This window comes from Dermacentor albipictus, chromosome 2 (genome assembly GCF_038994185.2).
Source record: "Dermacentor albipictus isolate Rhodes 1998 colony chromosome 2, USDA_Dalb.pri_finalv2, whole genome shotgun sequence".
NCBI classification, from domain to species: Eukaryota; Metazoa; Arthropoda; class Arachnida; order Ixodida; family Ixodidae; genus Dermacentor; species Dermacentor albipictus.
Window position 1 is genome coordinate 127,128,843 of NC_091822.1, and position 13,479 is coordinate 127,142,321.

A 13,479-nucleotide genomic window follows, 5' to 3' on the forward strand; every position below is an offset into this window, starting at 1 on the left:
TTACTAACGCCATCTTGCGGCGCGGAGTTTAAGCAGACGACACAACCTGCCGCCTCCGAGGTTAGGCCATTCGACCGAGGTTGAGCCGGCACCAAATTTGAGGTCACGCGCAAAACTAATATTGTAATCACCGAACGATGGCTGCTGGCTCTTTACGTGGCTACTGCCGCAAAACCATGGGTACCGACAGAATAGCTATCAAGGAGACTTTTATGAACCTCTTCTTCGAAGGAACACCCATATAACAGAAATACGCATCTGAAGCGCTGTGTTTGGGATGCAGAACCACGAGGTGTCGCTGTCATTGTGATTACAGCCGTTCAAGTCTCCGGTAACACTACATTTCGTCAACAGTGATGCGATAGATATGTCGACTCATTATTCAACCTGGCGTTTGACTTAGTGTTATTCCTCTGTCGTATGCTACCGCAGCTCTTACAGCCAATCTGTATATGTCTACTCTCCGGCGGTGGTCGATGTCCGTCCTCATACACGTCGCGTCGACACGGAAACAATTTCGTCTGCAGTTTCTCACGAATGCTTCGTAGCTCTCAATCTAATGCAGGTATAATGGAAAATTCATACTGAAATTGACAGCTAACACGACTCTATCATTACACCGAGTTTCCTTGTCATATTTAGTTCACAGTGAAATCGTTAACGTTACAGAATTCCCGTCCGCTGTCAATACATGGCCGTCTACGTAGGAAATATGGTTGCAGAAAACGGCTGTAACTCTTGTTTTATCGAAAGTACACCGAAACAAATTACATGAAATTTAGCCGAAGGCGACTGTAAGATTACACCGAGTTTCATCTACTTTTGGAAACCACCGTGGTTGCTCAGTGGCTATGGTGTTCGGCTGCTGAGCACAAGGTCGCGGAATCGAACCCCAGCCACGGCGGCCGCTTTTCTATGGGGGTGAAGGGCGAAAGCACCCGTGTGCTCAGTTTTACGTATACGTTAAAGAACCCCAGGTGGTCGAAATTTCGGGAGTACACCACTACAGCGTGCCTCATAATCAGAAAGCAGTTTTGGCACGTAAAACCCTATAATTTAATTTTTTAATCTACTTTTGACAACTGTGTAGTTCACAGTGATGATGTAAACATTGTGCACTTCCCGTCTGCTGTCAGTACACGGGCTTCTTTCTGCAAGAAGGAAACGGAGAGCCCCATGTTTGCCCGCTTGAATAAAACTCTGGTCCTTCCAAGATTCGTTGAACTGATAAACTGGAAAGTATTCTCAATCGCAAATCAAAAACAAACGTGTTTTGTTTCGTACGTCTTTTTTCTTTATTGTTCCTCGGACAACTCAGCGCACTGAGTCGCTCCTGTCGATGCTTCGGTTACCAGCCACCTGCGTCCTGTACACACTGTTACCACGAGTGTGCGTTGTGTGTTCTCATAATAATAATAACAATTCTTATTGTTATTATCATTGTTACGAGCTAAGACTAATATGCGAGGCTTCGCACTGCAGCAGCACAATCGGTATGGGCGTGCCCACCCTGGCGGCTGGTATGGTCATGTTCGCGATCCCCCGGCATCAGCAGCCCCGCCCCAGCCACGCCCACAGTCCGTGGAAGCCCGTGCTCACGTGGCAAGACTCGTGCCCCGGGTGTCACTGGGGGCTCCTGTTTCTCGTCAGCGGGGGGCTCACCTTCGCCAGGGCCTCGCAGGTACACGCCAGTTGGTCGCAGACCAGGTGCTGCAGTGCAGTCTAACTGCAGGCAACGTGCGCTTGCGCTTCGACGAAAGAAACTCGCGCCTTCGAAAATCGTTCCAAAAGTGCTAAACACGACACAGCGGAAGGCTATATGGAAGGACCCCACGAAGTCCTTACAGACTGCGCTTAGGCCTGTTTCGCGCTACCAAAGCCTACTCGTACGGAATTGGCGTGAATACGGGGGGTATACGTGGGGATAAATGTTTAATTATTCGCAATCATACGAAGTGACTGACAATGAAGCAGGCGAATGCATGGCGGGAGTTAACAGTTACGTTTAATTAAAATGTAGAAACAATCAGGTAAAGGGAAATGCAACTCGACAAAAAGAAAATGCCGCCTGAACCCAAGCCCCCAATACCGCCCTTCGCAACGGGCCGCTTCACTCCCCTTGGCAGGAACCCTATACGCGTCAAACCTGCTGGTGAAGCATAGGTAAAGAATAACTCTGACAACACGTCACTTTTACAACAGGATAGAAAGTTAGGCGAGTTGGTACGGTCGCATGATCTTGGATTGTAGCGCGAAGTGACACGGACAGAGACGGGAAGCGCTCGTCCTGTCTGCTTCTAGTCTCTGTCCGCGTCACTTCGCGCTACAATCCAAGATCATCTCATTATTAATTGGTCCAGGGTGGCTAAAGCGCCATCTACCCATGCCCCCAACCTCACACTTCGCACCGGATCTCTACGCTCCCCCTTGACAAGAATTCTATACGCGTGAAACCTGCTGATGAAGCATAGGTTAAGAACAACAAATAACATGGCATTATTCATTGGTGTGCGTCTGCTAAAGTGACATCTAGCTAAGCCCGAAACACCGCGTTTGGCACCCCTTGGCATGAACGCTACGAGTCAGAACTGCTGGTGGGCCATTGGTTGAAAGCAAACACTGCAGAAGTAAAAAGGAGAAACGAAATTGTGATGTAGATTAAGTGAAAAAAAGAAGAGTTGGGGGAGGGACAAAAATACGTTCGAACTACTCACCTCCCGCTCATGCGAGGCGTCCTTGACAGCTACGACACGAAATACGAACGCAGATAATAGAGTTCATTCCGGAGGATGGATCCGCGATGGCGTAATGCAGCTCGGCTAGGGAGAAACGGGCGAAGACGTGTCCGCGTCCGTAGTACCTAGCAGCTTTCCTCTCGCAACTCATGTGTGCGCATGCGCGTCACTAGAGCTTGGCGTATCTCTCGGCGTGTCTGCGGCATTGACAAAATGTAACTGCAGCTCGAAATTTAGGGCCAGCTCCGGATTTCTTCGGAGCGGATGTGACAAAGCTATTACGCAACTTCTAATCCTCTATGATAACCTGTGCCCTAAGCTTCAATAAATAAACTTCCTAATTAACCAACTGAAAATTTCTGTTTGCTTAGCACTTCAGTTGCGCATAACGTCGACCTCTTCCAGTAGGGCACTTGCAGATGCCTGATCTGGCACAGGCGATTTTTGAAAAGAGAATGTACCTTTAAAAACAAATAAAATAAAACACACCGATTCTTCGCATCAAAACCTGCAGGAGTCCGGTCTGTCGAGAGAACTAGTTCGGTGGATGGATGCTCTGCAAGACCTAAACTCTACCTTGGTGCTGGCCATACTCTGTCTTGTGTCGGCGTTGCTCACAGAATTTTTCAGCAATTCTGCCGTCTCGTCCGTCATGCTCCCGGTCGTCTTTGATACGGTAACGTACACTGCCGTGCAATAGGTTTCTTGTGTTTCAGGGAAGAAGGTCTCCAATAACGAAATAGAGATTCGAGATCGAACGAATATATATATATATATATATATATATATATATATATATATATATATATATATATATATATATATATAGGTCATTTTTGCACATTTTTGAAGTTCATTTTTTTTTCTTTTCGCTTGCATTGTTCATCCCGATTTCTCTATATTCTGTCCGCGGCCTCCCAGATTGCAACGGCGCTGCTAACATCGTGAGGCCACGGCCTTTGTTGGTCCCCGAGATTCGGGCTTTGTATTTTCTCTTCTTTGAAAGCCACTACATAGCAGTCGCGACATTACCATAACCAGTGAGACTCGGTAGTTTGCATGGTGATGCACCGTCAAATTTAGGCCTTATGTTTTGCACAGTGACATCGGGACTTACGATCTTTAATGAACATTATCATTTACACTGTAATTTCCCCCTAGATCCACATTCAAGCAATATAAATAACTTGATGTATACATAAATGAAGCAAAAACCTACTCAAGCATGCAGTTAGGTAATCTAAGAACGAAGCGGTAGCGGAATGCAGCAATAATGAAACAGCGCACTTTGGGGCTACAGCAAATATGAGGTGATGCGAGGATTCCGCAAAGAAGTTCTGTTGCCAGCGCTAACTTTTACGTATTCTCTTTTGTGCTTAAAATCCGACATCTTGTCGAGGATGAAAGTTAAACAAAAGGTGGTAGGCCATTTGGCCTCGAGGGCCCACGCTAAGACCAGAAATTAGGCAATTCAGCATGACATGCGTTGGACCACTTTCGAAGCAACGGAACTGCAAAACAAAATTAGCTTTAAAAAAAGACTCGGGGAATATAGATGGAAATAAATATGCGGATAAAGTCCACGTGTATGTTCACACCAAGAGCGTGGACGTGGAATGAAGGAATAGGTCGCGAAATTTGGCTACCAAGTGCAGGGATATTGAAACTGTAAATAGAAAAACAAAAGACATCAAAAAGAAAGTGAGAAAAAACAAAGACAGTGAATTGAATGCAAATGAGGCAAACAAAGAAGACGATGCATATTTACAACAATGACGAGAAAGAAATTGGAAATTAAAATCTCTACACTGCCCCGCAAAGGACAGTGGATTGATATTTGAGGCTCGAGCGGGTGGCCTGACGACAGAAACACACAAGAGCAAACATTCACAGCGGGATCAGACATGTGGGTGATCTAACACAAATCCCGTAACAACTCAACTAATCCTAACGGAAAGCGAAGGGATTCACCTAGCGAGACTTGTAGGTAACGTCTACCTTCTACAAGCGCTACGACTGAAGGCGGATGGAATTATTAATACTTCAGCAGTCGCGGTAAGCAAGAAACGCTGAAAGTATTGATGGAATAAAGCCGGGAAAGGAGTCGATAAGACCAGATTCCTTACAAGGAGCTGTAACTACACAAGATAGATGTAGCGGATTTAAGGGAAGGGGAGATTGATTGATGATTGATGTATGTTGTTTAATGGCGCAAGGGCCTATAATGACCAAAGAGCTCCAGGCAATAGTATGAGGTATTCGATGTTTGTATTGAATGACCAATGGAATAGATGTAACTTGACTCTATAGTGGCTTGAAATATGTGTCTAATAAAACTGCATATCTTTTAAAACTACGACATGTGAGGTGAGCTATGAACATAATATATATGTTGCAAAAAGGTTGTAAGATTTAAATGTAAGAATATTTGGGTAGCACTAATGCCTCACGCGTGCCTTGTACTCAAGGGCGGGGAATTAAGCAAGAGCTGTAAGTACTCCAGTGGCAGCAGTAGCCTTCTATAAGAAGCTGTGCTATGGATCACGTGTGTGTGTAACATGCAGTAAAACATGCAGTAAACAAACGAAATTAAAACAAAGCTAAAGCTGATCAGCTGTCAAAAAGCAGGTCATTGCAAAGGAACAATGCTGGATGAAGGGGAATTTGCTGGCAGTATGGTAAATGAAAACTTTTTTTTCATGACATTCCAGCAATACGTGAACCTCACGCCACGTTTACCACAGATAGGTGGCTCATAGCCGGTCAACAGGCTTGAATGTGTGGTACATGTGTGCCCGATTCTTATTCGACACATGATAACCTCGGTTCGTCGTGTTTTTGTTATGGGTGGCCAATTCCCTAGCTGTGGCTTAATTACATTAATCTTATTAAATGTTCAGTGTCCCACGAGGGCTACCAATAGCTTCTGAGATTTTTTTCTATGAAATGTTTCAAGTCTATGGCAGGGACAGGTACAGAGTTGGTGGCCTGTGTTACTACTGATGTGGCGTTTTCGTGCGTCGGCATATTTTCCCCGAAGCCTATATGCCGCGGAACCCAGCGTATCGTGACATGTTGGTTCGACATGTATGGTGTACGGGGAAGTGAATGAAGACAAATCAGTACAGCATTTATAATTTTACTATACAACTTTAAAAATCATACACCTATAGAGTCGGTGAATAAAATGGCATTTTGTAAATTTGCGTTCCTAAAACACGTTGCCAAGCAGGCTGCAGTGCGTATGCTTCAGCCGCAAAGATACTCGTGCCCGGGTGCAGCACATCGGACCCAGAAAAGGATGTCCAAATGCTGTAAAACACACGCAGGCCTGTGACCTTGATGCGTCAGTGTAATACAGCGTGCATGAGTACTTCGCTTGAAGTTCACAGAAGTGCATACGACTGTGCTTCTGGGGCGTTCTTTGGTACTTTGATAAACAATATGTCCCATTCAACCCGCCGCCACTGCCACAGCGGTAGCAGCTTTGATGGAGATGTTAGACTGTGTTCTAGAAGTGGGAAACACATTTCTTCATTGTACTTCCTCACACTCAGTGAGTAGGACTTCATCGCTGTGGGCCGATTATGAAAATGTAAGGCGAAGGACACATCGTTTACAGTTTTTTAACAAGGATGTTCAGGATTTATTGTACTTTCAGATAATATGTGAAGTTGGAGTGTGACCTCTGTAGACGGAGTGCCCACGCGTTTGATTCCACTCGGAGGCTCACTTCAGGGCTTGTCCTGAAAGCACCAGCCTCGAGGAGGACACCTAAGTGGTGAACAAGTGGTGGACAGAGTTGAGGGTCTTGAATGCACTTGGTGCTGCAGAACTATATATTATAGCGCCGTAATCGTGTGAATGGAGAAGGCTATTGTACACGTTCAAAAGGCACTTCAGAGCACTACCCGATGTTGTGCGCGACAGAAATTTTAAAAGGTTCGTCGTCTTCAGACATTTCTCCTTCATATACTTAATAGGGGATGAAGGTAAGCATAATTATTTCTGGGAATGTGTGTACATTGCTCACAAACGGTTAATCTCGATTGATCGTATGACACGAGACTGGATTCGCCCCTTACTTTTTTTGAGAAGAGTATACATGCACTTTTTTGTGCCTTTACTCTAGACCCATTTACATCCGCCTGTTTGAACAATTTGTTTATTCCGTGCTGAACTTGTCATTCACAGAAAGCAAAATGTTGCATGATTTCAAACTTATCTGCACATCATCCACACTAACCAAATATAACAGTGTCTGGAATGGTTGTATGCAGCGAATTCACTTTTACAGCAAGAAGGACGGACGGACGGATGGACGGATGGATGGATGGATGGATGGATGGATGGATGGACGGACGGACGGACGGACGGACGGACGGACGGATGGACGGATGGATGGATGGATGGATGGATGGATGGATGGACGGACGGACGGACGGACGGACGGACGGACGGACGGACGGACGGATGGACGGACGGACGGACGGATGGATGGACGGACGGACGGACGGACGGATGGATGGATGGATGGATGGATGGATGGATGGATGGATGGATGGGGATGGATGGATGGATGGATGGATGGATGGATGGATGGATGGATGGATGGATGGATGGATGGATGGATGGATGGATGGATGGATGGATGGATGGATGGATGGATGGATGGATGGATGGATGGATGGATGGATGGATGGATGGATGGATGGATGGATGGATGGATGGATGGATGGATGGATGGATGGATGGATGGATGGATGGATGGATGGATGGATGGATGGATGGATGGATGGATGGATGGATGGATGGATGGATGGATGGATGGATGGATGGATGGATGGATGGATGGATGGATGGATGGATGGATGGATGGATGGATGGATGGATGGATGGATGGATGGATGGATGGATGGATGGATGGATGGATGGATGGATGGATGGATGGATGGATGGATGGATGGATGGATGGATGGATGGATGGATGGATGGATGGATGGATGGATGGATGGATGGATGGATGGATGGATGGATGGATGGATGGATGGATGGATGGATGGATGGATGGATGGATGGATGGATGGATGGATGGATGGATGGATGGATGGATGGATGGATGGATGGATGGATGGATGGATGGATGGATGGATGGATGGATGGATGGATGGATGGATGGATGGATGGATGGATGGATGGATGGATGGATGGATGGATGGATGGATGGATGGATGGATGGATGGATGGATGGATGGATGGATGGATGGATGGATGGATGGATGGATGGATGGATGGATGGATGGATGGATGGATGGATGGATGGATGGATGGATGGATGGATGGATGGATGGATGGATGGATGGATGGATGGATGGATGGATGGATGGATGGATGGATGGATGGATGGATGGATGGATGGATGGATGGATGGATGGATGGATGGATGGATGGATGGATGGATGGATGGATGGATGGATGGATGGATGGATGGATGGATGGATGGATGGATGGATGGATGGATGGATGGATGGATGGATGGATGGATGGATGGATGGATGGATGGATGGATGGATGGATGGATGGATGGATGGATGGATGGATGGATGGATGGATGGATGGATGGATGGATGGATGGATGGATGGATGGATGGATGGATGGATGGATGGATGGATGGATGGATGGATGGATGGATGGATGGATGGATGGATGGATGGATGGATGGATGGATGGATGGATGGATGGATGGATGGATGGATGGATGGATGGATGGATGGATGGATGGATGGATGGATGGATGGATGGATGGATGGATGGATGGATGGATGGATGGATGGATGGATGGATGGATGGATGGATGGATGGATGGATGGATGGATGGATGGATGGATGGATGGATGGATGGATGGATGGATGGATGGATGGATGGATGGATGGATGGATGGATGGATGGATGGATGGATGGATGGATGGATGGATGGATGGATGGATGGATGGATGGATGGATGGATGGATGGATGGATGGATGGATGGATGGATGGATGGATGGATGGATGGATGGATGGATGGATGGATGGATGGATGGATGGATGGATGGATGGATGGATGGATGGATGGATGGATGGATGGATGGATGGATGGATGGATGGATGGATGGATGGATGGATGGATGGATGGATGGATGGATGGATGGATGGATGGATGGATGGATGGATGGATGGATGGATGGATGGATGGATGGATGGATGGATGGATGGATGGATGGATGGATGGATGGATGGATGGATGGATGGATGGATGGATGGATGGATGGATGGATGGATGGATGGATGGATGGATGGATGGATGGATGGATGGATGGATGGATGGATGGATGGATGGATGGATGGATGGATGGATGGATGGATGGATGGATGGATGGATGGATGGATGGATGGATGGATGGATGGATGGATGGATGGATGGATGGATGGATGGATGGATGGATGGATGGATGGATGGATGGATGGATGGATGGATGGATGGATGGATGGATGGATGGATGGATGGATGGATGGATGGATGGATGGATGGATGGATGGATGGATGGATGGATGGATGGATGGATGGATGGATGGATGGATGGATGGATGGATGGATGGATGGATGGATGGATGGATGGATGGATGGATGGATGGATGGATGGATGGATGGATGGATGGATGGATGGATGGATGGATGGATGGATGGATGGATGGATGGATGGATGGATGGATGGATGGATGGATGGATGGATGGATGGATGGATGGATGGATGGATGGATGGATGGATGGATGGATGGATGGATGGATGGATGGATGGATGGATGGATGGATGGATGGATGGATGGATGGATGGATGGATGGATGGATGGATGGATGGATGGATGGATGGATGGATGGATGGATGGATGGATGGATGGATGGATGGATGGATGGATGGATGGATGGATGGATGGATGGATGGATGGATGGATGGATGGATGGATGGATGGATGGATGGATGGATGGATGGATGGATGGATGGATGGATGGATGGATGGATGGATGGATGGATGGATGGATGGATGGATGGATGGATGGATGGATGGATGGATGGATGGATGGATGGATGGATGGATGGATGGATGGATGGATGGATGGATGGATGGATGGATGGATGGATGGATGGATGGATGGATGGATGGATGGATGGATGGATGGATGGATGGATGGATGGATGGATGGATGGATGGATGGATGGATGGATGGATGGATGGATGGATGGATGGATGGATGGGGGCGTGCGTACGTGCGTGCGTGTCATGTCGTGTCGTACGCTTCCTCTAGATCTTCCAATAAGGAAAGTATAAACTGCCTCTGTATAAACGCGCCTCTGATGATTGCCTCTATGAAAACAGTGCAATCAGTTGTCGACCTACCTTCTCGCAAAACACATTGAATGGGGTATAGCGTTTTGTTATTTTATAGGAAACAGGTTGAGCGCCGGTTTAACATCTTTTTAAACAGTTATCAAAGACATCTTGTTAGCGCTACTGGTCAGTGGCTCTTTGCTAAAGACGGGTCGCTGCCTTGTTTATGCATCGTCATGACTATAGCTTCTTTCCACGAGGACGGAATATACCCGCCGCCGACATGGCAGTAAAAAGGGACAAGAGTGTTTTCAGTGTTTCAGGATGTAGGTACTTCATCATTTCATACACGACACGCTCGACTCCTGGCGCCAAGTTGTTGCAGCAAGTGAGAGAAATTCGAAGTTCAGATAATCTAAACGGGCAGTTGTAATCATTTCGTGCACATTTCGGATCAAGCTACTGTCGATCTGCACCTTCTTTGAATCTCAGCAAGGTTTGTGTGCAATGTGATACAGTCGCGATATATTCAATGTGTTCGTCCACACAACTTGCCTTTTTTTCTAGGCTCTCACTTTGGGTACTTTCTAGGGGCAGTGGCTGTACTTCCCGGCAACCTAAATTATTTACCCTGTTTCATACTTTCATCTCATACTTGTATAATTTATTGCAGAATTGTACTTCTCCCAATTCTCTCCCCCTTAGCACGTTGGCATGTTCTCCCCTGCGACTTTGAGTGTTTAAAATTAATAAGGTTTTTCGCAGTTGGAGAGCCGCGAAGCAATCCCCAGGCTTTGCATCGTTTTTTCCGTGCTTGTTGACATTCGCTCTCCACCAGGGCATGCGAAGCTTATTAGCCAGTTCATTAGTTTGCTGTCTGTATTTTTCAGCCGCGTCAATGGTAAAAGCCTGTCAAATATGCTGCAGCATCGTTGATATTAAGAGCAGCAGTGTCATCTCTGCCTATATATGTGAGCTCTCGAACGAGGTCCCAGTTGCTTGAGTCCACTTTCCATCGGGGAAAATGTGTGTGTGTGTGGGGAGGGGGGAGCATTCATCTTGTTTTGCTAAAGTCAAGATTAACGGGAAGTGGTCATTTCCGTAAGAATTCTTTACAGCGCTCCATTCAAGGTAAGGCATGAGCGGGCCTAATGGTATGCTTAAATAATGAACAGAGAGAAGATTAAGAAGACATACAAAGTGCTTCACTGAGAAATATCTATGGGTTGCTCGATCAGCTCAAGGAAGTTGGATGACTATTTGTCGCCGCCACGGTTCGAATGAAATGCCAATAAGCATAATCATCATCATCAGTTGGCAGCCTATTTTCTTTCCTCTACGTGGTGCTTCATATATCTAAAATTTTGCGGATTTAAAAATAAATTATTTGAAATATAATAAACAATTATTTGACAATGAACGTCATCAAGGTGAGACGTTGTTGCTAATGCAGCTAAATGATCATTTTCAGAGTAAATGAACACATATTTTTGTGAAGCAGAATATGTGGGATGTGGTTAGCCTGCTTCACAAAAACATTTGTTCTGTCCACTCCCAATATGATATATATATATATATATATATATATATATATATATATATATATATATATATACTATTACGATATCATCGAGCGATGCTCCAGAGACGAGCCGGTGCGAGAACGACGAAGAAGTTGGTCGGTGCCAAGTAGCATCTTTCGTCTGTGTCTTTCCACACGTATAACATTTCTGGTGGAGGTGCGGGGTATATGCGTGTTAACATGCGGTATATGGTTATCATGCGTGTAGCCACTACATCTACGACAATTGGGCAAAGTTGGTGCTCTTTAGTTTATTAACTGCCCGTAAGAACGATAAGGTGACAGTATACGCTAAGGAAGAAAACACAGCTTCCCAACGTCATGTTTTGCATCCTTCTTGCAAATAACCAATCAATCACAGCTCCGGTCATCGCAGTGCATGTATGAAGCGCGGTTCAATTTAAATTGCAAGTGCCGAGGTAGCTCAGTTGCCATGGGAACCAGCTGCTGAACTCGAGGCGGCGGGTTCGGTTCCCGCTCACAGCGAACGTATTTCGATGGAGAGAAATGCAAAAGCGCTCGCGAAGTGAGATCATGTAAACGTACGTTAAAGAACCCCAGGTGGTCAGAATATACGCGGAGCGTTCCGCAAACGACGTCTCTCATATTCGCTGGGACAAAAAAAAAACGCATAAATCAATAAATTATGCATTCTCACTCGTACATAGCCAATGCCTTTTGCCGGTGCCTATGCGCTTGATTATCGCTGTTGCCAAGTTATCGTTAACCACAAGAAGTTTCTACTCGACCCGAAAATGTTGTAGCGAACCAGTTTTCTCATGTCGCACTGCGCGCACACCGTGAATGGCGTTGTATATGTGACTCGGATGTAAACAAGCACGAGCCATTGTTCGTAGATGTACCGGTGTACGTGAATAAACAGCAGACTGGCGTGACACGTCAGGTCACATTTCCACAGCTGACGACTGTGTTCGCGGCTATCCTTGCGCTTTCAGTGTTGCTTGCTTTTCTGGGCACAAGTTCGTCCGATAACGAGGGAGGTTCGCGGCTCGCTTGTTTCTTGCACGGTCCTCCAGAACGCGACCATATCACAAACGAAGGGACTTGATATGTTATTATGCTAATTTTAACGTGACCTGTTCAAGCGAGTTTGTCAGCTAGATGGAATAATTTTCATTTTTGCGGGCAGGTCCATGCGTTGTGTTTATTATAACAGTGGCAGGAGCTCCGTTATGGCCAGCCCATTGGGATCTCGGTTTCACCTCTGCCGATGACGAGAATTTGTGTGTCTTATTTCACGTTGGCACAAACTCGAAGCTATGTATATGCAGATTCGAGAAAGTCGCAGTGGGTGCGAGTGTCCGCGATAACTTAAAAAAGAAGCACGCGTGGTGTTCGCAGGCGGTCAAGCTTCGGGTGCACCCGCTGTACCTCGGCATGCCGGTGGCGGTGACTTGCTCGTTGTCGTTCATGCTGCCCGCCGCAACACCGTCCAACGCGATCGTCTTCCAGATGGCCGAAATACCAGGAGGCGCAATGGTACGGCGTCCTGCAAGAAAATCAAATACTGTCTTTCTACGGAGTGGCCTTACGCTCACATCATATGCGGTCTTGTCGATGAGTTGGAAAACAATGTTGATGAGTGCAAAAGACAAACCAATAGAACTCATGAAGGGAGGAGCTAAGGAAAATAAAAAAAGAAAGGTGAAGCGACTGCCCTGGCACTAAAATAAGCTTCGATAATTGCTGTTTTTGAAAGTTAGGTTCCTGCTTGTGTCACTGTGTTTACGTGAAAGTGGGTTGGTCCTGCTTGCTATAGCTCGTGTATTCTGT

The 13,479-nt window shown here is 46.3% G+C and overlaps 1 protein-coding gene across 5 annotated transcripts in view; it reads left to right on the forward strand.

Moving 5' to 3' along the window:
* LOC135895925 (Na(+)/citrate cotransporter-like) overlaps window positions 1-13,479 on the forward strand; it is a 43,661-nt gene that overhangs the window by 26,158 nt on the left and 4,024 nt on the right. For 3 of the 5 annotated variants that reach the window (XM_065424191.2, XM_065424189.2, XM_065424187.2), the window contains 3 exons: window positions 1,483-1,681; window positions 3,250-3,411; window positions 13,048-13,185. In XM_065424191.2, coding sequence (XP_065280263.1) covers window positions 1,483-1,681; window positions 3,250-3,411; window positions 13,048-13,185 — 499 coding nt within the window. The remainder of the gene's footprint in view (window positions 1-1,482; window positions 1,682-3,249; window positions 3,412-13,047; window positions 13,186-13,479) is intronic. The other 2 variants (XM_065424188.2, XM_065424190.2) reach the window with 2 other exon arrangements.